Raw genomic sequence first — 23,311 nt, forward strand, 5'->3', positions numbered from 1 at the left:
TCGCATCTGCGTTATGAAATCCTTCTGAAATTCTCTGCTGCCTTTTACCGTATCCATGCTGGATTTTACCATACTATGCCAGATACTGCCAATCACTTCCGGATCCCCATTGATGATTATAAAGGGATCTGGCAGTGTTCAGCCGGACAAATACTACTGCATGCAGCATTTTTTGACTGATCGACAGCTGGCATTTATGCCGAAACAGGCTGCTAAATCACCTAATGCTAAGGCGATCCTAGAGTTAATGGGAATAATGTTTGGCAAGCGGCAACATTTTTTTTTATTGATTTTTTTGTATCCGATCTTTATGGTGGACAGCCCTTTAATAATAAAACCATACATATTTATGGATTGCATTCTTTTTGACAGTTATGACATAGCTGCAAGATATACTATAATTTTCTCATTTGTTAGGGTCCCATCTCTGGGAGAATGGGGGTTCCCTGTCTCCCATATCACTATGGATGGAGTAGGCAAGCTGAATGGTGGCTGTCTATGTGTGTGGCTCTTTTCGGCAAAGGTTATAACAGGAAGAGCCAGGCAACCTGCAGCCACCCTGCTTGGTATACAGGTACTAGGACACCTGGGCTCTATCAACAGGTCAGGATCCCAGAGGCAGGAATCCCACCTCAGACATTTATGTCTAGGATGAGAAGAAGACCACTTTAATTTAGGTGTGGAGAATGTATGCGAGAGACAAGTCTGAATTATGCAGGCCGATTGTTGCGCTTGGCTGTTTCTGGGAATATTTGATAAGTTTAAGGGGAGGTCGGGAGGCAGCGGTGTATGAAGGATGCCAGCTGGGTTTGAAGGAAGAAAAGCTTATGTAATTACAGTGTTTGTAAACAGAACTTCCTTGGTGGCAAATCAGTAATAACATTGTTAACGCGTAACATAAAAAGGTAAGAACAAATCCTTACCATATTTAATTATATATCCTGTCTTTTGGTTGGTTAAGTGCTTAAAAAAATTAAAGAAGACTATAATATATATATATATATATATATATATATATATATATACAGTACAGACCAAAAGTTTGGACACACCTTCTCATTCAAAGAGTTTTCTTTATTTTCATGACTATAAAGGCATCAAAACTATGAATTAACACATGTGGAATTATATACATAACAAACAAGTGTGAAACAACTGAAAATATGTCATATTCTAGGTTCTTCAAAGTAGCCACCTTTTGCTTTGATTACTGCTTTGCACACTCTTGGCATTCTCTTGATGAGCTTCAAGAGGTAGTCCCCTGAAATGGTCTTCCAACAGTCTTGAAGGAGTTCCCAGAGATACTTAGCACTTGTTGGCCCTTTTGCCTTCACTCTGCGGTCCAGCTCACCCCAAACCATCTCGATTGGGTTCAGGTCCGGTGACTGTGGAGGCCAGGTCATCTGGCGCAGCACCCCATCACTCTCCTTCATGGTCAAATAGCCCTTACTTTCAAAGTTTTCCCAATTTTTCGGCTGACTGACTGACCTTCATTTCTTAAAGTAATGATGGCCACTCGTTTTTCTTTACTTAGCTGCTTTTTTCTTGCCATAATACAAATTCGAACAGTCTATTCAGTAGGACTATCAGCTGTGTATCCACCTGACTTCTCCTCAACGCAACTGATGGTCCCAACCCCATTTATAAGGCAAGAAATCCCACTTATTAAGGCCTATTGCACACGACCGTATGGCTTTTTCAGTGTTTTGCGGTCCGTTTTAAACGGATCCGTTGTTCCGTTTTTTGTTTCCGTTGTGTTTCCGTTTCCGTTCCGTTTTTCCGTTCCGTTTTTCCGTATGGCAAATACAGTATACAGTAATTTCATAGCAAAAATTGGGCTGGGCATAACATTTTCAATAGATGGATCCGCAAAAAACGGAACGGACACGGAAGACATACGGATGCACTTCCGTATGCATTCCGTTTTTTTGCGGACCCATAGACTTTAATGGAGCCACGGAACGTGATTTGCGGCCAAATATAGGACATGTTCTATGTTAAAACGGAACGGAAAAACGGAAACGGAATGCATACGGAACACATTCCGTTTTTTTTGCGGACCCATTGAAATCAATGGTTCCGTATACGGACCGTATACGGACCGCAAAAAACGGCCAGTAAACCGGGAAAAAAAAAACGGCCGTGTGAAAGAGGCCTAAACCTGACAGGGCACACCTGTGAAGTGAAAACCATTTCAGGGGACTACCTCTTGAAGCTCATCAAGAGAATGCCAAGAGTGTGCAAAGCAGTAATCAAAGCAAAAGGTGGCTAATTTGAAGAACCTAGAATATGACATATTTTCAGTTGTTTCACACTTGTTTGTTATGTATATAATTCCACATGTGTTAATTCATAGTTTTGATGCCTTCATAGTCATGAAAATAAAGAAAACTCTTTGAATGAGAAGGTGTGTCCAAACTTTTGGTCTGTACTGTGTGTATATATATATATATATATATATATATACACACACACACACATATACATATACATACTTCAGGAAGAAAGCAGCCATGTTCTTTTGATTCTAAATAACTCCTTTAAGGCTACTTTCACACCTGCGTTCGGGTGTCCGCTTGTGAGCTCCGTTTGAAGGGGCTCACAAGCGGCCCCGAACGCATCCGTCCAGCCCTAATGCATTCTAAGTGGACGCGGATCCGCTCAGAATGCATCAGTCTGGCAGCGTTCCGCCTCCGCTCAGCAAGCGGACACCTGAACGCTGCTTGCAGCGTTCGGGTGTCCGCCTGGCCGTGCGGAGGCAAGCGGATCCGTCCAGACTTACAATGTAAGTCAATGGGGACGGATCCGTTTGAAGATGACACAATATGGCTCAATCTTCAAACAGATCCGTCCCCCATTGACTTTCAATGTAAAGTCTGGACGGATCCGTTCAGGCTACTTTCACACTTAGAATTTTTTTTAAACTATAATGCAGTCGGATCCGTTCTGAACGGATCCAAACGTCTGCATTATAGGAGCGGATCCGTCTGAGCAGACATCAGACGGACCCGCTCTGAACGCTAGTGTGAAAGTAGCCTAAACTGGGCACAATCGGGCCTTCTGAACGCTCCGAGGCCTGTCACAGCAATATTCCTAGGAACATAGGCAGTGGCGTACACACAATCCATGGGGCCCCGGTGCGAAACTGATCCATGGGCCCCCCCCCTTCCCCCGGTCTCGGGAGGGGCATTTCCCCGGACAATAGGAGATTATGGGGCCTCTGTGTCTCCATCCGCCCTCAAACCACACACACACACACACACAGCCCCACCCATAAATCGCGCCCGTACCTCTTACATCCACTGACGTCTCCTTCGATGTAGATGTTCTCTGTCCTCGTCTTCTCCTTTCAGACCAGACCACCATTTTTACGCCGTTTTTAATCTCTGCAGTTTGACAAAAAAAATATCTTAGTTTACTACTTTTCCATCATCCTACCATCTTCTGGACAAAACATCCTACTACCCCAATACTGTGCCCTGTGGTCCCCAATAGTGTCCTAAATATTGTGCCAGTATCAAGTGCCAACCGCCCCGTGTGCCAGTATCAAGTGCCAACCGCCCCGTGTGCCAGTATCAAGTGCCAACCGCCCCCCCCTCATTTTCCAGTATCAAGTGCCAACTCCCCCCCCCTCATTTTCCAGTATCAAGTGCCAACCTTCCCCCCCCCCGTCATTTTCCAGTATCAAGTAGTGCCAACCTTCCCCCCCATTTTCCAGTATCAAGTAGTGCCAACCTTCCCCCCAATTTTCCAGTATCAAGTAGTGCCAACCTTCCCCCCCCCCATTTTCCAGTATCAAGTAGTGCCAACCTTCCCCCCCCCATTTTCCAGTATCAAGTAGTGCCACCCTTCCCCCCCCCCATTTTCCAGTATCAAGTAGTGCCAACCTTCCTTCCCCCCCCCCCCATTTTCCAGTATCAAGTAGTGCCAACCTTCCCCCCCCCCCCCCCATTTTCCAGTATCAAGTAGTGCCAACCTTCCTTCCCCCCCCCCCATTTTCCAGTATCAAGTAAAGCCAACCCCCCATTTTCCAGTATCAAGTGTCTCCTCATGTCCCAAGTAAAGTCCGGTATTAAAAAAATAAAATAAACCCTTATACTTACCTCCTTAGCAGCGATGCGGTGCAGGCCTCTTCTGGCCTGTGTCCTGCGCTGTACAGCTCAGGCGGCGCGATGACGTCATCGCGCCGCCTGCACCACTCTGATAGGCTGCGGGCCTTGTGCCGGCAGCCTATCAGAGGAACAGGGAAGGGAGACTCCTCCCTCCCCTGCTCGGCCGCAGCATAGCAATCTGTATCACTGTCCTGAGGATGGCGATACAGATCACTATGGAGATGAGCGCTTCCACAATGGAAGCGTTCATCTCCCTGTCACCTGCCGCTGCCGCGGGCCCACACCTAAGTCTGAGTGGCACTACTGCAGGGGCCAGGGGTCCACAGGCGGCCGGGCCCCCTGGAGTGCCGGGCTCGGTCGCAACTGCGACCCCTGTATGTATGCCACTGAACATAGGGAGTCTATGGGAGAAGCAATGATGAGAAGAGATTACTTTACTAATAGAGTAGTGGATGCATGGAATAGCCTTCCTGCAGAAGTGGTAGCTGCAAATACAGTGGAGGAGTTTAAGCATGCATGGGATAGGCATAAGGCCATCCTTCATATAAGATAGGGCCGGGGGCTATTCATAGTATTCAGTATATTGGGCAGACTATATGGGCCAAATGGTTCTTATCTGCCGACACATTCTATGTTTCTATGTAAGATGATTGCATGCTCAAGTCCCCTAGGGGAAAAAAAAGTTAAAAAGTTAAAACGTTTTTTAAAAATATGCAAAAAATATATAATTCGAATCACCCCCCTTTTCCTCATATTAAAAATAAACAATACATTAATATCATAGGTATCACCATGTTCCAAATGCATTAAAAGTATTTATCCCATAGATGAACGCTGTAATGGGAAAAAACTGAAAGTGGCTGATTCGCTATTTTTTTGTTGCTTAGCTCCCAAAAAATATTGAATAAATAGTGATCAAAAAGTCATACACTACAGATCACCCTGCAAAAAATGAGCACTCACACAATCGTGTAGATGTTTTTGCTGGATCCGTCATGGATCAGCAAAAACGCTTCCGTTCTGATAATACAACCGTCTGCATCCGTTATGAATGGATCCAATTGTATTATCTTTAACATAGCCAAGACGGATCCATCATAAACAGCAATAAAAGTCAATGGGGGACGGATCCGTTTTCTATTGTGTTCGAGAAAACACATCCGTCCCCATTGACTTACATTATGTGTCAGGACGGATCAGTCTTGCTCCTCACCACATCACGGACAGAAAAACGCTGCTTGCAGCATTATTCTGTCTGCGATGGGAGCACAACCAAACGGAACGGAATACATTTTGGTGGACTCCGTTTAGTTCAGTTCAGTTTTGTCGCCATAGACAATGAATGGGGACAAAACAGAAGCGTTTTCTCCCTCTATTGATATCCTATGACGGATCTCAATAGTGGAAAGATCTGAAAGTAGCCATATGGATATAAATATAGACTATGGCGGTGCAAAGAAATTTTTTTTCATTTTTTTAAGTATTAAAACATAAGAAAAACTATAAAAATTGGTATTGCTCTAATTGTACTGACCCAGAGAATGACGATAACAGGCCAGTTTTACCACATAGAGAACTCGGTAAAAATGAAACCCACAAAACTCTGGCAGAATCGCGTTTTTTCAATTCCACTTCATTTGGAATTTTTTTTGCAGCTTACCACTACATTGTATTCAATATTAAAGGGGTTCTCTGGGCTTTTAATATTGATGACCTATCCTCAGGATAGGTCATCAATAGATCGGCGGGGGTCCGGCACCCGACACCCCCGCCGATCAGCTGTATGAAGGGAAGTTGTGCGCGCAGTGTGCACATGCCGTCTCTCTTCTCTCTTCCTGCTCGCTGCTGCTATGTCTATGGCGTGCAGGAAGAGAAAAGGGAGGCGGCACGTGCGCCTCCCTTTCATTCAGTTGAGGATACGTCATCAATATTAAAAGCCCAGAGAACCCCTTTAAGTAGTGCCATTATAAAGTACGAAAAAACAAGCCCTCGTATGGCTAGGTGAATGTAAAAAAAAAAAAAAAAGCTATATTTCCAGGAAGGCAGAGAGTGAAAACTGAAAACACAAAATCAAAAAATTGCTTGGTCAGGAAGGGGTTATTGTTTGCTACTGGCTTTTCTCTACTCCACCGTTTTTGGCTTCCAGCTTACTTCCATTTCCTTCATCACATCACATCATGACATTACAGATGTACCTCTTCATTTGGAATCACATCATCTGCCGGTCACGGTCTTCCATAAGATCAGCATATTCATCTCTTGAAATACCGGGGAGCATTCCAATCATCTGTTTCACTTCATTCTGTTCTGTCCTTTTTCCCACTCAAAAGCTGACAGCTGAACTTACAGGGCGGTTATAACAAAGTTGCATTGTGACCCCCATGATAAGCACCTTCTAGGCTAATACTACTGAAATCTGGAAAATATGTTTCGCTGCCAGTGATGTGTTTGTGAACTTGTAATGTTCCTGGTGTGCCATTCCTCGGTCTCCCAGAATTGGGTGGGGCACTGTTTGTTCTACTTATGAAACAGTCATGTAGCAAACTCTACTGAACATGTTAATAATTAATCACATCCTCTAGAAGGCAAATAAAAAGCAACTGTCCAAATAGCTATCCTCTGCCGGCACCTGGAATACCTGGAAAAACCACACTAAATATATAACCTGAAATGATAAGAAGGTTACAGCTGATACACGATTGTTTTTCTATAAAATGACATAAATGGCAGATTTCTGCCTTAGAGTATCTGCACAATGTTGATTTAATGATTTCAGCTGCATACATTAAAATCTAAAAGAAACTTGTTAATTCTAATTTTATTTAAGATGGAAAAAAGGGTCTGCATTTTATCCGAAACAGCTTAAAGGGAACCTTTCACCAGTTTTATGGTGTCCTAACTAAGGGCAACATAAATAAGTGACTGATTCTCTTAGCACAATGCTGGGTCACTTTCTTTAATTGACCCAGTCAATCTGCCAACATCTTGTATTGAAAAGCTCCAGCTCATAATGATGAGTCCTGAATATTCATGAGCTCCTGACTCTCCCGCCCACCTGCTGCTGATTGACAGTTTGTTTCCATATGAATCAGCAGCAGGTGGGCAGGGGAGTGGCTATAGCTCTGAATTAAATATACGCTGGACTCAATGACATCACGCCGGACTCCAATCAGCTCATTAGCATGCGGCATGCGGCATCTTTGTGTGTATATTATGAGATAACCATCTGTCACACCAGTAAGTGAATACATCTAAGGTACTTTTTAGTAGTTAATGATTGTATATAATTAGTTAGGTTATAATCAAATATCCACATGACAGGTTCCCTTTAATGCAACGACCCATGGCTACGGCAGACATCCACTGTAATGAGGGGGTCTCATGTGCATTTCTTAGAAAGGACAAAAAGGGAATTATGAAGTATTTATGCATTTCAGCCAGTGCCACTAGATGGGGCTGTGGAACTATCCCCATAGGTAGGAGGAGTTTAGTTTGTAGACACATGAGTCAGAGTAGAGACAGTGGATGCCTACACATTGAGTGTAGATGCAGAGAACCAAGTCTGGACAGAAAGACAGCCAGAGACGCAAAGTTAAAGAGAACAATATACACTGCTCAAAAAAATAAAGGGAACACTTAAACAACACAATGTAACTCCAAGTCAATCACACTTCTGTGAAATCAAACTGTCCACTTAGGAAGCAACACTGAGTGACAATCAATTTCACATGCTGTTGTGCAAATGGGATAGACAACAGGTGGAAATTATAGGCAATTAGCAAGACACCCCCAATAAAGGAGTGGTTCTGCAGTTCCTATGCTTCCTGGCTGATGTTTTGGTCACTTTTGAATGCTGGCGGTACTTTCACTCTAGTGGTAGCATGAGACAGAGTCTACAACCCACACAAGTGGCTCAGGTAGTGCAGCTTATCCAGGATGGCACATCAATGCGAGCTGTGGCAAGAAGGTTTGCTGTGTCTGTCAGCGTAGTGTCCAGAGCATGGAGGCGCTACCAGGAGACAGGCCAGTACATCAGGAGACGTGGAGGAGGCCGTAGGAGGGCAACAACCCAGCAGCATGACCGCTACCTCCGCCTTTGTGCAAGGAGGAACAGGAGGAGCACTGCCATAGCCCTGCAAAATGACCTCCAGCAGGCCACAAATGTGCATGTGTCTGCTCAAACGGTCAGAAACAGACTCCATGAGGGTGATATGAGGACCCGACGTCCACAGGTGGGGGTTGTGCTTACAGTCCAACACCGTGCAGGACGTTTGGCATTTGCCAGGGAACACCAAGATTGGCAAATTCGCCATTGGCGCCCTGTGCTCTTCCCAGATGAAAGCAGGTTCACACTGAGCACATATGACAGACGTGACAGAGTCTGGAGACGCCGTGGAGAACGTTCTGCTGCCTGCAACATCCTCCAGCATGACCAGTTTGGCATTGGGTCAGTAATGGTGTGGGGTGGCATTTCTTTGGTGGGCCGCACAGCCCTCCACGTGCTCGCCAGGGGTAGCCTGACTGCCATTAGGTACCGAGATGAGATCCTCAGACCCCTTTTGAGACCATATGCTAGTGCGGTTGGTCCTGGGTTCCTCCTAATGCAAGACAATGCTAGACCTCATGTGGCTGAAGTGTGTCAGCAGTTCCTGCAAGACGAAGGCATTGATGCTATGGACTGGCCCGCCCGTTCCCCAGACCTGAATCCAATTGAGCACATCTGGGACATCATGTCTCGCTCTATCCACCAACGTCACGTTGCACCACAGACTGTCCAGGAGTTGGCAGATGCTTTAGTCCAGGTCTGGGAGGAGATCCCTCAGGAGACCGTCCGCCACCTCATCAGGAGCATGCACAGGCGTTGTAGGGAGGTCATACAGGCACGTGGAGGCCACACACACTACTGAGCCTCATTTTGACTTGTTTTAAGGACATTACATCAAAGTTGGATCAGCCTGTAGTGTGTTTTTCCACTTTAATTTTGAGTGTGACTCCAAATCCAGACTTCCATGGGTTGAAAAATTTGATTTCCATTTTTTTATTTTTGTGTGATTTTGTTGTCAGCACATTCAACTATGTAAAGAACAAAGTATTTCAGAAGAATATTTAATTAATTCAGATCTAGGATGTGTTATTTTTGTGTTCCCTTTATTTTTTTGAGCAGTGTATATTTGAGGAGCAAACCAGTGTCAAGAGGAGGTGCGTGTAGAAGCGCTGTGGAGATAAACTGCTTAAAAAAGAAAGCTTACGGTGTCATGCAAAAGTTTGGGCACCCCTGGTCCCAATTACTGTTACTGTGAACAGCAGTTGAATATGAAATGATCTCTAAAAGGCATAAAGTTAAAGATGACACATTCCGTTTGTGTTTTAAGTAAAAACTTTTTTTTATTTTCATCTTTTACATTTTCAAAATTCTAAAAAAGGAAAAGAGCCCAAAGGAAAACTTTTGGCACCCTGCATGGTTATACCTAGTATGAATCCCGCTATTTAGACTAAGCCGGATTCGGAGAACTCTGTTGGAATAGTCTGCCGGGTTGTTTTAGCAGGTGTGAAACTAGCCTTACCCACTTATACACCATTCAAACACTAGGAATGAGAGCCCTACTAAATTACTGTCTGAAATATAAAGCAATACCATTACATACATAGGGGGTCATTTATCAAAGAGAAATACTCCTAAATGAAGCGTATTTCTGGCGCAGATTGCAGCTCAAAGGTCCTTTGCGCCGCAATCTGCAACTTCTCCCTTCTCATGGTAGGTCTAAAAAAGTTGGCAGGGAAGGGGATGGGCCAGCAGGCCTGTCTCATTTACCATTTTCTACACCTCTTGAAGGCAGAGAAATTGGTCTAAATGTAAGACAGCTAGGAAGCTATCTTACATTTAGAAGTTGCGGAGGATCCGCTGAAGTTATGTAGAGGCTGGCGCCTCTTCATAACTCTGGCGGATCCGCCGCCAGGTATAGGGGTTAATAAGACCGGCGTCTAAAACAGGAATGCTGAGTGGTGGACAAATCTGATCCTGAGGTCATCAATAGTCTTTTAATATAAACAGTTGGCCAAACTCTATGATTGATTGTTTTTTTTTTTTTTTTTTTTTTTTAGTTTTTTTTTTATCTGATAATGTTATAAAGTAAAGACTAAGGTCCCTTTCACACGGGCGAGTTTTCCGCGCGGGTGCAATACGTGAGGTGAACGCATTGCACCCGCACTGAATCCGGACCCATTCATTTCTATGGGGCTCTGCGCATAAGCAGTGATTTTCATGCATCACTTGTGCGTTGCGTGAAAATCGCAGCATGCTCTACTATGTGCGTTTTTCACGCAACGCAGGCTTCATAGAAGTGAATGAGGCTGCGTGAAAATCGCAAGCATCCGCAAGCAAGTGCGGATGCGGTGCGATTTTCACGCATGTTTGCTAGGAGACGATTGGGATGGGGACCCGATCTTTATTATTTTCTCTTATAACATGGTTATAAGGGAAAATAATAGCATTCTTAATACAGAATGCATAGTACAATAGGGCTGGAGGGGTTAAAAAAAATATAAAAAATATTCTAACTCACCTCATCCACTTGTTCGCGCAGCCCGGCTTCTCGTCTGTCTTCATCTTTGCTCTGCAGTAGGAAAAGGACCTGTGGTGACGTCACTGCGCTCATCACATTGTCTGTCACATGATCCATCACCATGGTGATAGATTATGTGATGGACCATGTGATGAGCGCAGTGATGTCATCAAAGGTCCTTTATGGCTCTTTCACACCTGCGTTCTTTTCTTCCGGCATAGAGTTCCGTCGTCGGGGCTCTATGCCGGAAGAATCCTGATCAGGATTATCCCCATGCATTCTGAATGGAGAGAAATCCGTTCAGGATGCACCAGGATGTCTTCAGTTCCGGAACGGAACGTTTTTTGGCCGGAGAAAATACCGCAGCATGCTGCACTTTTTGCTCTGGCCAAAAATCCTGAAGACTTGCCGCAAGGCCGGATCCGGAATTAATGCCCATTGAAAGGCATTGATCCGGATCCGGCCTTAAGCTAAACGTCGTTTCGGCGCATTGCCGGACCCGACATTTAGCTTTTTCAGAGTGGTTACCATGTCTGCAAGGACGCTAAAGTCCTGGCAGCCATGGTAAAGTGTAGCGGGGAGCGGGGGAGCAGTATACTTACCATCCGTGCGGCTCCCCGGGTGCTCCAGAGTGACGTCAGGGCGCCCCAAGCGCATGGATCATGTGATCACATGGATCACGTCATCCATGCGCATGGGGCGCTCTGACGTCATTCTGGAGCGCCCCGGGAGCCGCACGGACTGTAAGTATACTGCTCCCCCGCTCCCCGCTACTACTATGGCAACCAGGACTTTAATAGCGTCCTGGGTGCCATAGTAACACTGAAAGCATTTAAAGACGGCTCCGTCTTCAAATGCTTTCAGTACACTTGCGTTTTTCCGGATCCGGCGGGCACCTCCGGCAACGGAAGTGCACGCCGGATCCCAACAACGCAAGTGTGAAAGAGGCCTTACCCAGCTCCTGAAGAATGAAGAGATTAAATGTGAGTCAAATTAAAGGTGAGTTAAATTATTATTATTATTTTTTTAACCCCTCCAGCCCTGTTTTACTAAGCATTCTGTATTAAGAATGCTATTATTTTCCCTTATAACCATGTTATAAGGGAAAATAACACAATCTACACAACACCGATCCCAAACCCGAACTTCTGTGAAGAAGTTCGGGATTGGGTACCAAACATGCCGATTTTTCTCACGAGCGTGCAAAACGCATTAAAATGTTTTGCACTCGCGCATAAAAATCGCGCATTTTCCCACAACGCACCCGCATCTTATCCGGGCCAAAACCATGACGCCCGTGTGAAAGAGGCCTAAGGGCTCATGCACACGACCGTTGGCTGTTTTGCTGTCCACAAATTGTGCAACTGCAAAACACGAATATCGGCCGTTTGCATTCGGCATTTTGCAGAACGGAACGGCCAGCCCCTAATAGAACAGTCCTATCCTTGTCCTTAATGCAGACAAGAATTGGACATGTTCTGTAATTTTGCGGACGGCATGGAGTAGATGTGCAGATGCGGACAGCAAACAGAGTGCTGTCCGCATCTTTTGTGGTCTCATTGAAGGGAATGGGTCCGCATTCGACCTGCAAAAAATCCAAATTGGATGCGGACAAAAGATGCGTTTGTGTGCAGGAGCCCTAATACTCACTTTACCCATTACTGATGCTTCCCCGCCTGTCATTGTTCTTCCTGCCCCAGGATGACTCGTCAGCTCAACATGTGACCATATCGGAGATGTGTCACCTCGGTGGCCATTGATGGGCTGACATATCTTTGCTAGAGCAAAATCGTTGGAAGCCAGTGGGGGAACAGGGAAGCGTCAGCATTGAGCGGCAGGGGAGTGCTCAGCTGAGTGTTACTGCTTTCATTATGTTACACTGTTGTAAGTTGCTTTTTTTAAAAACTTCCTAGGGTTGGAAAACCTCTTTAGGCTTCTTTCACACACAAATTTATTCTGACCATTAAAACCGCTTGTGGGTTTTTTCCATACAACATGCATTTTCATGGTGCTTTTCAGATTTTATTTCTTCAACATACTGCATTTTCTTTCCAAAAAATTTCAGAGCCACCAAATTGTAAAAACACTTGTATGTCCAGTATTTTATATTTTCTATAGACTTTCAACTAACATCTGGAGCTGGCCATTCTTTTTCAGCAAAAACTACACCAAAAACTGCATGTGCAAAAAACACCACAAATAATAAAAAAGTTCTGGAAAAGACCACTAAACCTATGTGTGAATCCTAAGGAAAGGTTCATTACATAGGTTTTAATGGCGCTTTGTGCACTTTTTCATTTATAGTGGTGGTTTTTGGTGTGTTCATTTTGTGGTAAAAATACCAGCACCAGATGTATTAAAGTCTATGGAAAATATAAAATACACGACACACAATTGTTTTTTGCTGCTGCCATTTTTGTTCATTAGGTGGGATTATATGCCTTTCTAGACACTTTTTAAAAAACAGCATGCTGGTGCACTTGGTGGTTTTTTTTTCCACACACCTTCTCTATGGGGAAAAACACCTTAAAGAAAAATGACACGGGGAGATTTATAAAGGAAAACTGGCTTAGGCCTCCTGCACATGAACAAATTGCGGGCCGCAATGCACGAACACCGGGCGTGGGGCAGCCGCAGCGGATCGCGGACTTATTTACTTTAATGGGTCTGCGATCCGCCCGTTCTACAAAAAGATAGGACATGTTCTATCTTTTTGCGGACCGGAAGTACGGGACGAAACCCCACGGAAGCGATCCGTAGGGTTCCGTTCCGTGCTTCCGTTCCGCACAATTCCGCATCTCCAGTGAATGGGTCCGCATGCGGAATGCACACGGAACGGTGCTCGTGTATTGCGGTCCGCAATACGGCAACGGGACACCTACGGTCGTGTGCAGGAGGCTTTAGTTGCCCGTTGAAACCAATCAGATTCCACCTTTTTATGCATGCACTACTTTTTTGTGGTTTGGAGGCACAGACAGAAACCCCACAGAAGCTTCCGTGGGGTTCCGTGCCCCCGTTCCGCACCGACCTTCTGGATTGTGGACCCATTCAAGTGAATGGGTCCACATCATGTGATGCAGGGTGCACACGGCCGGTGCCAGTGTACTGCAGACCCTACGGGTACGGCCGGGCAACGGTCGTGTGCACGAGCCCTTAGTCGGTCACGCTCCTTTCTTCTTCCTGGGAGGATTCCACTGCCCCTTCCTGGTCCTGGTAACCAAAGATCCATAAAACCCATTATGGCTCATAGCTACACAGGAAGGTCCTAGGGAAATGGTTCTGGTACCAACGGATCCGCCTTTGAGACTAAACATGGCACCGTTAATTGGCTCCTACTTGGATTTTTCCGTATCTCCCCTTCCCTTCATCCCGAACACAGACGAAGACCAGGAGAACGTCTGCCTCGGTCCCAGGATCGCCGAGACGTAAACGGTTTATTTATGCTATGTACGATTAGTTCATCATTTCTTCTGAACTCCCGGTTGCTTGATGTCTACAGAATTTCTTTGTTGTTGTTGACCAGCTCAGAGTGGGGTGGGAAATGTAAACACGTGGCCGCGCTTTGAAGCAGGGCCACCCGTGGAGCCTGATTTCCTCTGCCCACTCCTGGACCAAATAGCAGGAAGTAAATCCAGATATTCCTCACACTCCCCCACTACCTGAAAAAACACCTGAAAAATATGCTACAAAAACTACAGGTGGCCAAAAAAAATGTCTGCGGTTATTCTGGACATTTTTATGGATTAAAAAAGGCCAGTGCGAAATTCATGTGTGAAAGGACCCTCAGGGTGCCTGCACGTGGAGCGGATTTCGTGCATTTTTTCCACACGGATGTTGGTGCTGAAAAACCACTGCATAATACAGTATAAGGCCTCATGCACACGACCGTTATTGGGTTCCGTGTCTGTTGTTCCGTTTTCCGGGATTTTGTGCGTCCCCATTGACTTTCAATGGGTCCGTTAAAAACTCAGAAAATGCACCGTTTGTCATCCGCGTCCGTGATCCGTGTTTCCAGTCCGTGAAAAAAATATGACCTGTCCTATTTTTTTCACAGACAACGGTTCGCGGACCCATTCAAGTCAATGGGTCCGTGAAAAAACACGGAGGCACACAAGATTGTCATCCGCGTCCATGATCCGTGTCTATTTTTTCCTATCATTTTCAAGGCAAACTTGACACACGGAAAAAAAAAACGGAAACGGATCACGGAACAACGGAACCCCGTTTTGCGGACCGTGAAATGTATGACAAAATGTATGAAATCCCATGTATACATTTCTTTTTCCTGGGTGCGGAAATTGACCTGCTGTGCGGATTTTGAAATCTTCAGCACGTCAGTTGTTGTTTTTCTTTTGCTGATTTCACGCTTTTCAATGGAAGGGTCAGATCTGCGGAAAATTGCATCAAATCTGCCCCAAAGACTGCATAAAATCCGCACCAAAATCTAGATAAATAGTGCAGATTTATGTGTGTTTTTGTGCGTTTCTGGTGCGGATTTCATGTGGATTTTCTGCACACAGATCTGCACCATGTGCAGACACACTAAAGCCTCATTCACACGTCAGTGTTTTGGTCAGTGATTTCGATTAGTGATTGTGAACCAAAACCAGGACTGGAGCCTCCACAAACATAAGGTATAAGGGTAAGATCTGCTCCTGTTCTTTGTTTAGAGCTCCACTCCTGGTTTTGGCTCAGAATCACTGATGGAAATTACTGACCAAACACTGACGTGTGAATGAGGCATAAGGGTATGGTCACACAGTCAGGTTTCCTGATGCAGTTTTGGAAGCCAAAATCAGGAGTGGATCATAAAAGAAGAGAAAGTATAAAGGACAGATACGCCTTTTCTTCTTTTAATTCACTCTTGGACTTGGCTTCCAAAACTGCATCAAGAAACCTGTGGCTATACCCTAAGGCCTCTTGCACATGATGCGAGTGATAGCACATAAGATTGCGCGAATTTCCGTGTGCATTTATGTGCGTTTTATGTGCAAATGTAATTCACATGCTGCAGGTTTGGTAATTCGCACAGCAGGTCAATTTCTGCACGGAAACAATCAGCAAAGTGTACATGCAATTTGTGTAATCTGATACACTTTGCTGGTACTGTACCACGCTGGAAAACCGCACGTATCCTGCAGCATGTGCAGGTGGCCAAAGGGTGCTGCCACACGTTCAGCTATTTTTTTATACAGTTAAGGGCTCGTTCACACGACCGTCGGTGTCCCGTTCCCATATTGCGGACCACATTTGCGGATCCGCAATACACGTCACCGTTCTGTGGGCATTCCGCATCACGGATGCGGACCCATTCATTTCAATAGGTCCGCAAATCCGGAGATGCGGAACGGAACACTACGGAAGCACTACGATGCCTCTGCACCGCAAAAAGATAGAACTTGCTCTATCTTTTTGTGGAATGGAGGGATCGCAGACCCATTCAAGTGAATGGGTCTGCGATCCCCATGCGCCTGCCCCACGGAAGGTGCCCGTGCATTGCGGACTGCAATTTGCGGTCCACGGCACGGGCTTCACACGTTTGTGGAAACGAGACCCTAAGCCTCATTCACACGTCCGTGCTTAACTCCGTTAAAAGGTGATCAGTGATGCCTCCGTGAAGATGTCCATGTTGGGTCCATGTATCCATTTTTTGTTGTCCGTGTGTCATCCGTGTTTCACTGACACTGCACAGATGAAAAATAATTTTCAATATGTTCCTAATGATCCGTGAAACACGGATGGCATCCATGTTGCATCTGTGGTTTTCACGGACCTATAGACTATAATGGGTGTGATGGATCCATGAACACGGACAAAATAGAGCATGCATCCCTGCTAAAAACACGGACCCGTGGACCGTGCTAAAATACTGATGTGTGAATACACACATTAAAATGAATGGGGACGTGTGCTGTCCGTGGAGAACACGTACAGCACATGTCCGTGGAGAACACATACAGCACATGTCCGTGGAGAACACATACAGCACATGTCCGTGGAGAACACATACAGCACATGTCCGTGGAGAACACATACAGCACATGTCCGTGGAGAACACATACAGCACATGTCCGTGGAGAACACATACAGCACATGTCCGTGGAGAACACATACAGCACATGTCCGTGGAGAACACATACAGCACATGTCCGTGGAGAACACATACAGCACATGTCCGTGGAGAACACATACAGCACATGTCCGTGGAACATGACGGGGGTATTGGTTATACCCCGCTCACTCCCCCTTTTACCCACTAAACCATCCCAAGCCACTCCCCACCCCACCCCGGCTCAGCCCTTACCCCGGGCTCGGCCAACTCCCAATAAAACACTGACACCTGGCTTGGATTAAATTGGCCACAGCAGCCATTTTATTACATAAATACATATAATAAATAACCTTTTAATCCCAAACTGTAACATATTCCTGAATCCCAACCGGGGAGGTCCTGGAAGCCCCAAACAGCAGAAGTTTATTACCAGGTTGAGCCGCCTTGCCACCAGCCGTTAAACGCCAGCTCGGAGGCACCCCTGACGGCCCACCCCCGAAATTATCCACAACCGACCACCAACTATGGGAGTCCAGCCCCAACCGTGGAGCCCTCCTATCCTCATCCTTTAGAATCTCACCAACTTCAAGGACCTCCCACCGCCACAGCCGCCGTGACAATTGTAGCCCCCCCACCGTCACCCACCGCTCTCTTCCGACTCTTCTAATTCCATATCCGGCATCGGACACTCCTAAAAGGAAGAAAAGAAGGGCGGGCGGGAGTTTCACCTGCACCCCAAAATGGCCTCCACTCTCCTCCAGCCCTGGCTACTTAACCCCTCCAGTTCCACCCCCCAAACTTAAACTGGCCAAACCGTATCCCCCCGGGGCTCGCTAAACCAAACCCCCCGTCATGGTAGCCTCCCCCCAGGTTACGCCCCCAGTCCGGCTATTTCTTGACGGGGGTATTGGTTATACCCCGCTCGCTCCCCCTTTTACCCACTACACCATCCCAAGCCACTCCCCACCCCACCCCGGCTCAGCCCTTACCCCGGGCTCGGCCAACTCCCAATAAAACACTGACACCTGGCTTGGATTAAATTGGCCACAGCAGCCATTTTATTACATAAATACATATAATAAATAACCTTTTAATCCCAAACTGTAACATATTCCTGAATCCCAACCGGGGAGGTCCTGGAAGCCCCAAACAGCAGAAGTTTATTACCAGGTTGAGCCGCCTTGCCACCAGCCGTTAAACGCCAGCTCGGAGGCACCCCTGACAGCCCACCCCCGAAATTATCCACAACCGACCACCAACTATGGGAGTCCAGCCCCAACCGTGGAGCCCTCCTATCCTCATCCTTTAGAATCTCACCAACTTCAAGGACCTCCCACCGCCACAGCCGCCGTGACAATTGTAGCCCCCCCACCGTCACCCACCGCTCTCTTCCGACTCTTCCAATTCCATATCCGGCATCGGACACTCCTAAAAGGAAGAAAAGAAGGGCGGGCGGGAGTTTCACCTGCACCCCAAAATGGCCTCCACTCTCCTCCAGCCCTGGCTACTTAACCCCTCCAGTTCCACCCCCCAAACTTAAACTGGCCAAACCGTATCCCCCCGGGGCTCGCTAAACCAAACCCCCCGTCATGGTAGCCTCCCCCCAGGTTACGCCCCCAGTCCGGCTATTTCTTGACGGGGGTATTGGTTATACCCCGCTCGCTCCCCCTTTTACCCACTACACCATCCCAAGCCACTCCCCACCCCACCCCGGCTCAGCCCTTACCCCGGGCTCGGCCAACTCCCAATAAAACACTGACACCTGGCTTGGATTAAATTGGCCACAGCAGCCATTTTATTACATAAATACATATAATAAATAACCTTTTAATCCCAAACTGTAACATATTCCTGAATCCCAACCGGGGAGGTCCTGGAAGCCCCAAACAGCAGAAGTTTATTACCAGGTTGAGCCGCCTTGCCACCAGCCGTTAAACGCCAGCTCGGAGGCACCCCTGACGGCCCATCCCCCAAAATTATCCACAACCGACCACCAACTATGGGAGTCCAGCCCCAACTGTGGAGCCCTCCCATCCTCATCCTTTAGAATCTCACCAACTTCAAGGACCTCCCACCGCCACAGCCGCCGTGACATTTGTAGCCCCCCCCCACCGTCACCTACCGCTCTCTTCCGACTCTTCCAATTCCATATCCGGCATCGGAGACTCCTAAAAGGAAGAAAAGAGGGACAGGCGGGCGGGAGTTTCACCTGCACCCCAAAATGGCCTCCAGTCTCCTCCAGCCCTGGCTACTTAACCCCTCCAGTTCCAGCCCCCAAACTTAAACTGGCCAATCCCTATCCCCCCGGGGCTCGCTAAACCAAACCCCCCGTCATGGTAGCCTCCCCCCAGGCTACGCCCCCAGTCCGGCTATTTCTTGAAGCCAAAACCTGGAGTAAGTTAAAAAAAAGCGTAGAAGTTGTATCTGCTCCTAATACCTTCTCCTGATTTTGGCTTCAAAAACTGCATCAAAAACTTGAAGGTGTGGCAGCGCCCTCATTGTGGTGCGGTTAGCCCCTGTGTGGGGCATATGATAAAAATCTGTCTGAAGCTATAGGGAAGGTTATACTGTGTATTGTGGAAAATACTGATCAACTTATACAGTGGCATAGAAAACCTCCGACCGAGCACAGGACTGAGAACACAAAAGTCACGTCACAGAAGATGTTACCCAGAATGAAGGCATTACATAAGATGTGGCAGCGGATGGGCTGGACGTGCACTTGTGCTGCTGCTGGCAGGTCAATAGGAGCACTGTACAGCGCGATACATTCACTATTGTTGGATGAGTGCATTGAAGCAACAAGCAGAAGGATGACAGACGCTGCCTTCCCTGCAGCATGGCGCTGTGATTTCAGCTGACGTGGTTTCATCATGATATTCTGCACTGCCGAGGGCTTCCTCTGTGGTAAGTGGTCTATTACACGCTGCTCTTATCTATGGTACATCTTTAACATAGTTTAATTATTATTATTTTTTCTTTGCAAACTTTTAACTCATTGAGTGCCACGACACAACACAGTTCTCCACTAGTTGTCAGAGCTTTGTAATGACCGTCAGGGGACAATGTGTTCAATTTTTCCCCCCCGTAATTTTGGCTTTGCTTGTGTGTGTGTGATTCTACATGTGTTCCTAGTAATGGGTAAGCTGCAGGCTATTGTACCTTCATTTTAAAACCTGGATTACATTTCACGTCCTGTACTGAGCAATTGTTCGGAGTAATTTGATCCAATAAACTTGTTGCTGTGGGATTAAAAAAAAAAAACAACTGTAATGTTGGAAGACGCTTCATGTACTGACATTAGCCTTAATTACTTACCAAAAAATGTCGTGACCTCATTCTCTGTAGAGAACAACATAGTGCAATGTGTCTGCTGTTTGAATTCGGACATGGACCCATATAATACGGTAATTCATTTTGCAGCCAGATTTCATTTAAAGGGGTTGTTCCATCTTTAATGTAAAGAAAATGGAAATCGTACATAATCTAGAACATGAGAATCTCGTTCTAACCCAGCCCTGTACCTTATATAGATCCAGAGATCTCTCCATTCATTGCTCCAATTGTTCTGCTAGATTTATATCAAGTTGGCAGCTTAAGGGTTTAGGGGTCATGTCCTTTCTGCTGCAGCTGGTGGCAGTTGAAGGATGGAACTGAGCTTGTGCTTCCGTCACAGTGAGCAGGACAGAGAAATTGGAAAAAGAGCAAACAGCAGGTGGCACCATACAGATACATTTCAGTTAATAACTCAGTAGCTATAATACATTTTTCATTACATGCAATTACAAAAGTATTCAGATCCGAGTGCTGGTTTGAAACCTGTAGAATATTATTTGTGGGACATTCCCTTTAAGAATTTCAAAAATGTATTTAATTTGACATTAGAGGGGTCTTCCAATACTTAAAGAGGACCTTTCATCGGTCCAAACATTGTGAACTAAGTGTCATGATCTGTACAGCAGCGCCCAGGGATCTCACTGCACTTACTATTATCCCTGGGCGCCGCTCCGTTCTCCCGTTATGCCCTCCGGTATGTTCGGTCACTTGGTTATAGTAGGAGGAGACTGCCCTTGTTCTCCTGGGCGTCTCCTTCTCCTAGGCTGTAGCGCTGGCCAATCGCAGCGCAGAGCTCACAGCCTGGGAGAAAAAAACCTCCCAGGCTGTGAGCTCTGCGCTGCGATTGGCCAGCGCTACAGCCTAGGAGAAGGAGACGCCCAGGAGAACAAGGTCAGTCTCCTCCTACTATAACCAAGTGACCAAACATACCGGAGGGCATAGCAGGAGAACGAAGCGGCGCCCAGGGATACTAGTAAATGCAGTGAGATCCCTGGGCGCCGCAGTACAGATCATGACACTTAGTTCACAATGTTTGGACCGATGAAAGGTCCTCTTTAAACACTGATGATCTATCCTCAGGATAGGTTATCACTGTTGGAAGTCCAACACCCGGCACCCCCACAGATCAGCTGTTTCAGGCAGCTGTCGGCACCATACAAGGGCCCCTTTTACATGAGCTGTATAGTTTCCAACCACCTAAAATGGCTGATCAGTGGGGGTTCCAGGGATTGGACCCACATCAATTTGATACTGACAAACTATCCTGAGGGTAGCACCTCAAAATCTAAGTACAGCGGTCCCTCAAGTTACAATATTATTGGTTCCAGGACGACCATTGTATATTGAAACCATTGTAACTTGGGTAATCGGTTCCAAAGCCCCAAAATGTCATCCAAGATAAGAGAAAATTAATATTTATGAAAAATAAGCAGATAACTAAGACCGATAAAACAAGTCCTTACACATAACAGTCAGGAACAGCTGATAACTAGCAACTAATAAAGCTATTTTACCAGAGAAGTGGCCTCGATTGGTTGGATCTGGGTCTGAGACGTTGTATATTGAGTCTGGTTTTAACTTACGATGGGTCAGAAAAGACCATTGTATGCTGGAAATATTGTATCCTGGGGCCATTGTATCTCAAGGGATCACTGTACTAGAAAACCCTTCATGGGATGATTGTTGAGTACTGGATTATCAAATATTCCAGATTATTGAACATCAACAGAGACAAATACAGTAAATGCTCTTCAGGTCATGTTCACGCATTGTTGATTCTTTCACCAATTCCGACAGAATCCACTAGCCTTTTACATCCCATTCACGTGCTCCAGATAAAAAATCTTTACAAAAATAAAGAATACTTTTTAAAAACCACATCATGGTTATTTCGATTCTGCCCTGAAACAACATGCATTATTAGTAGAGATGAGTGAATTTTTCAAAAATTCGATCCGCCGGTTCGCCGAATTTTTGGGGAAAAATTCAGTGCGATTCAAATTTATTACGTTAAAAAACTGCTATTTCCTGACTGCAGAGAGCCTTTATAGTGGTGTAGAACACTGTGCCTTGCAGTAACACACATAGGGAGTCTGCTTTGGTAGTGAAATAATATTGTGAGTCCGTATGACAGGCGTCGCTCTTAGAATCACTGCACACTTCACTTATTTGGGCAGTCACAGGGCCAAAACTAACCAAATAACTCAAGTATGAACTCAGCCTTACAGGTTGATGTTAGCGTCAAGAAGAAGCGCACTCCTTTTACACAGTCGTCAGCTGATTCCACATAGATGTCTACAGAACCTGTTCTAGTAAACGCTTATACAAGTAGAGCCCCCCCGACAGAGTGGAGAGGGTGTCAGCAGTAAGTTTGTGTTGACGTCACTGATTATTTTGCCCTTCCTCTGATCCATCAGAACAATAACCCACAAAAAAATGATCCTGTCTGTATAGCATCCGCCTTCACTTGGTCAGCATTTAGTCAGTAATCCATCAGTATTGCTAATGCCAAAAAGAAAACCATGAATGGATCACCCAAAAATTTGACGAAAAAAAGCCAGTGTCACATAAAAAATTTCACCACTAAGTAATTTGGTCCATACCGCAAAAGGAGGTGTACAATCATCCATAAATTTTACGAAAAAAGGGCTTTACCACATCTAATTTCACCCCTGAATGGCCAGTAGGCCCTTCGTTTTTTAAACTTTTATACTACACAAGGCTTTTCAACATATAAGTGCAACGCTGAATGGCGAATATATTTTTATTTTGCCACTAATACACAGCAAACTGGGCTTTAGAGTATATCACTGCACCGCACAAGGGCAATTAGGCCCCAATTTTTTTCTACTTTTACACAACACAACAGACTTTTAAACAGATAAGTGCACTGCTGGGCGGCGAATATATTTTTATTTCGCCACTAATACACGGCAAAAAGGGCCTTACAACATATAACTGCACTGCACAAGGGCAAATAAGACGTACTGTAGAAATATTTCATAGTAACATAATAACATAGTAGCATAGTACATAAGGCCGAAAAAATACATTTGTCCATCCAGTTCGGCCTGTCATCCTGCAAGTTGATCCAGAGGAAGGCAAAAAAAAAACTGTGAGGTAGAAGCCAATTTTCCCCACTTAAGGGGGGAAAAATTCCTTCCAGACTCCAATTAGGCAATCAGAATAACTCCCTGGATCAACGACCCCTCTCTAGTAGCTATAGCCTGTAATATTATTACACTCCA

The 23,311-nt window shown here is 45.7% G+C and overlaps 1 protein-coding gene across 4 annotated transcripts in view; it reads left to right on the plus strand.

Moving 5' to 3' along the window:
• STARD13 (StAR related lipid transfer domain containing 13) overlaps nucleotides 1–23,311 on the plus strand; it is a 285,728-nt gene that overhangs the window by 130,437 nt on the left and 131,980 nt on the right. Inside the window, exon 1 of one of the 4 annotated variants that reach the window (XM_040426134.1) lies at nucleotides 19,452–19,634. The exons of the other annotated variants lie outside the window; for them this stretch is intronic. Within the exon in view, the coding sequence (XP_040282068.1) occupies nucleotides 19,601–19,634 (34 nt within the window). The 5' untranslated portion in view covers nucleotides 19,452–19,600. Of the gene's footprint in view, nucleotides 1–19,451; nucleotides 19,635–23,311 lie in introns of those variants that run through there. 4 annotated transcript variants of the gene reach the window in all.

This window comes from Bufo bufo, chromosome 3 (genome assembly GCF_905171765.1).
Source record: "Bufo bufo chromosome 3, aBufBuf1.1, whole genome shotgun sequence".
Classification (NCBI taxonomy): domain Eukaryota; kingdom Metazoa; phylum Chordata; class Amphibia; order Anura; family Bufonidae; genus Bufo; species Bufo bufo.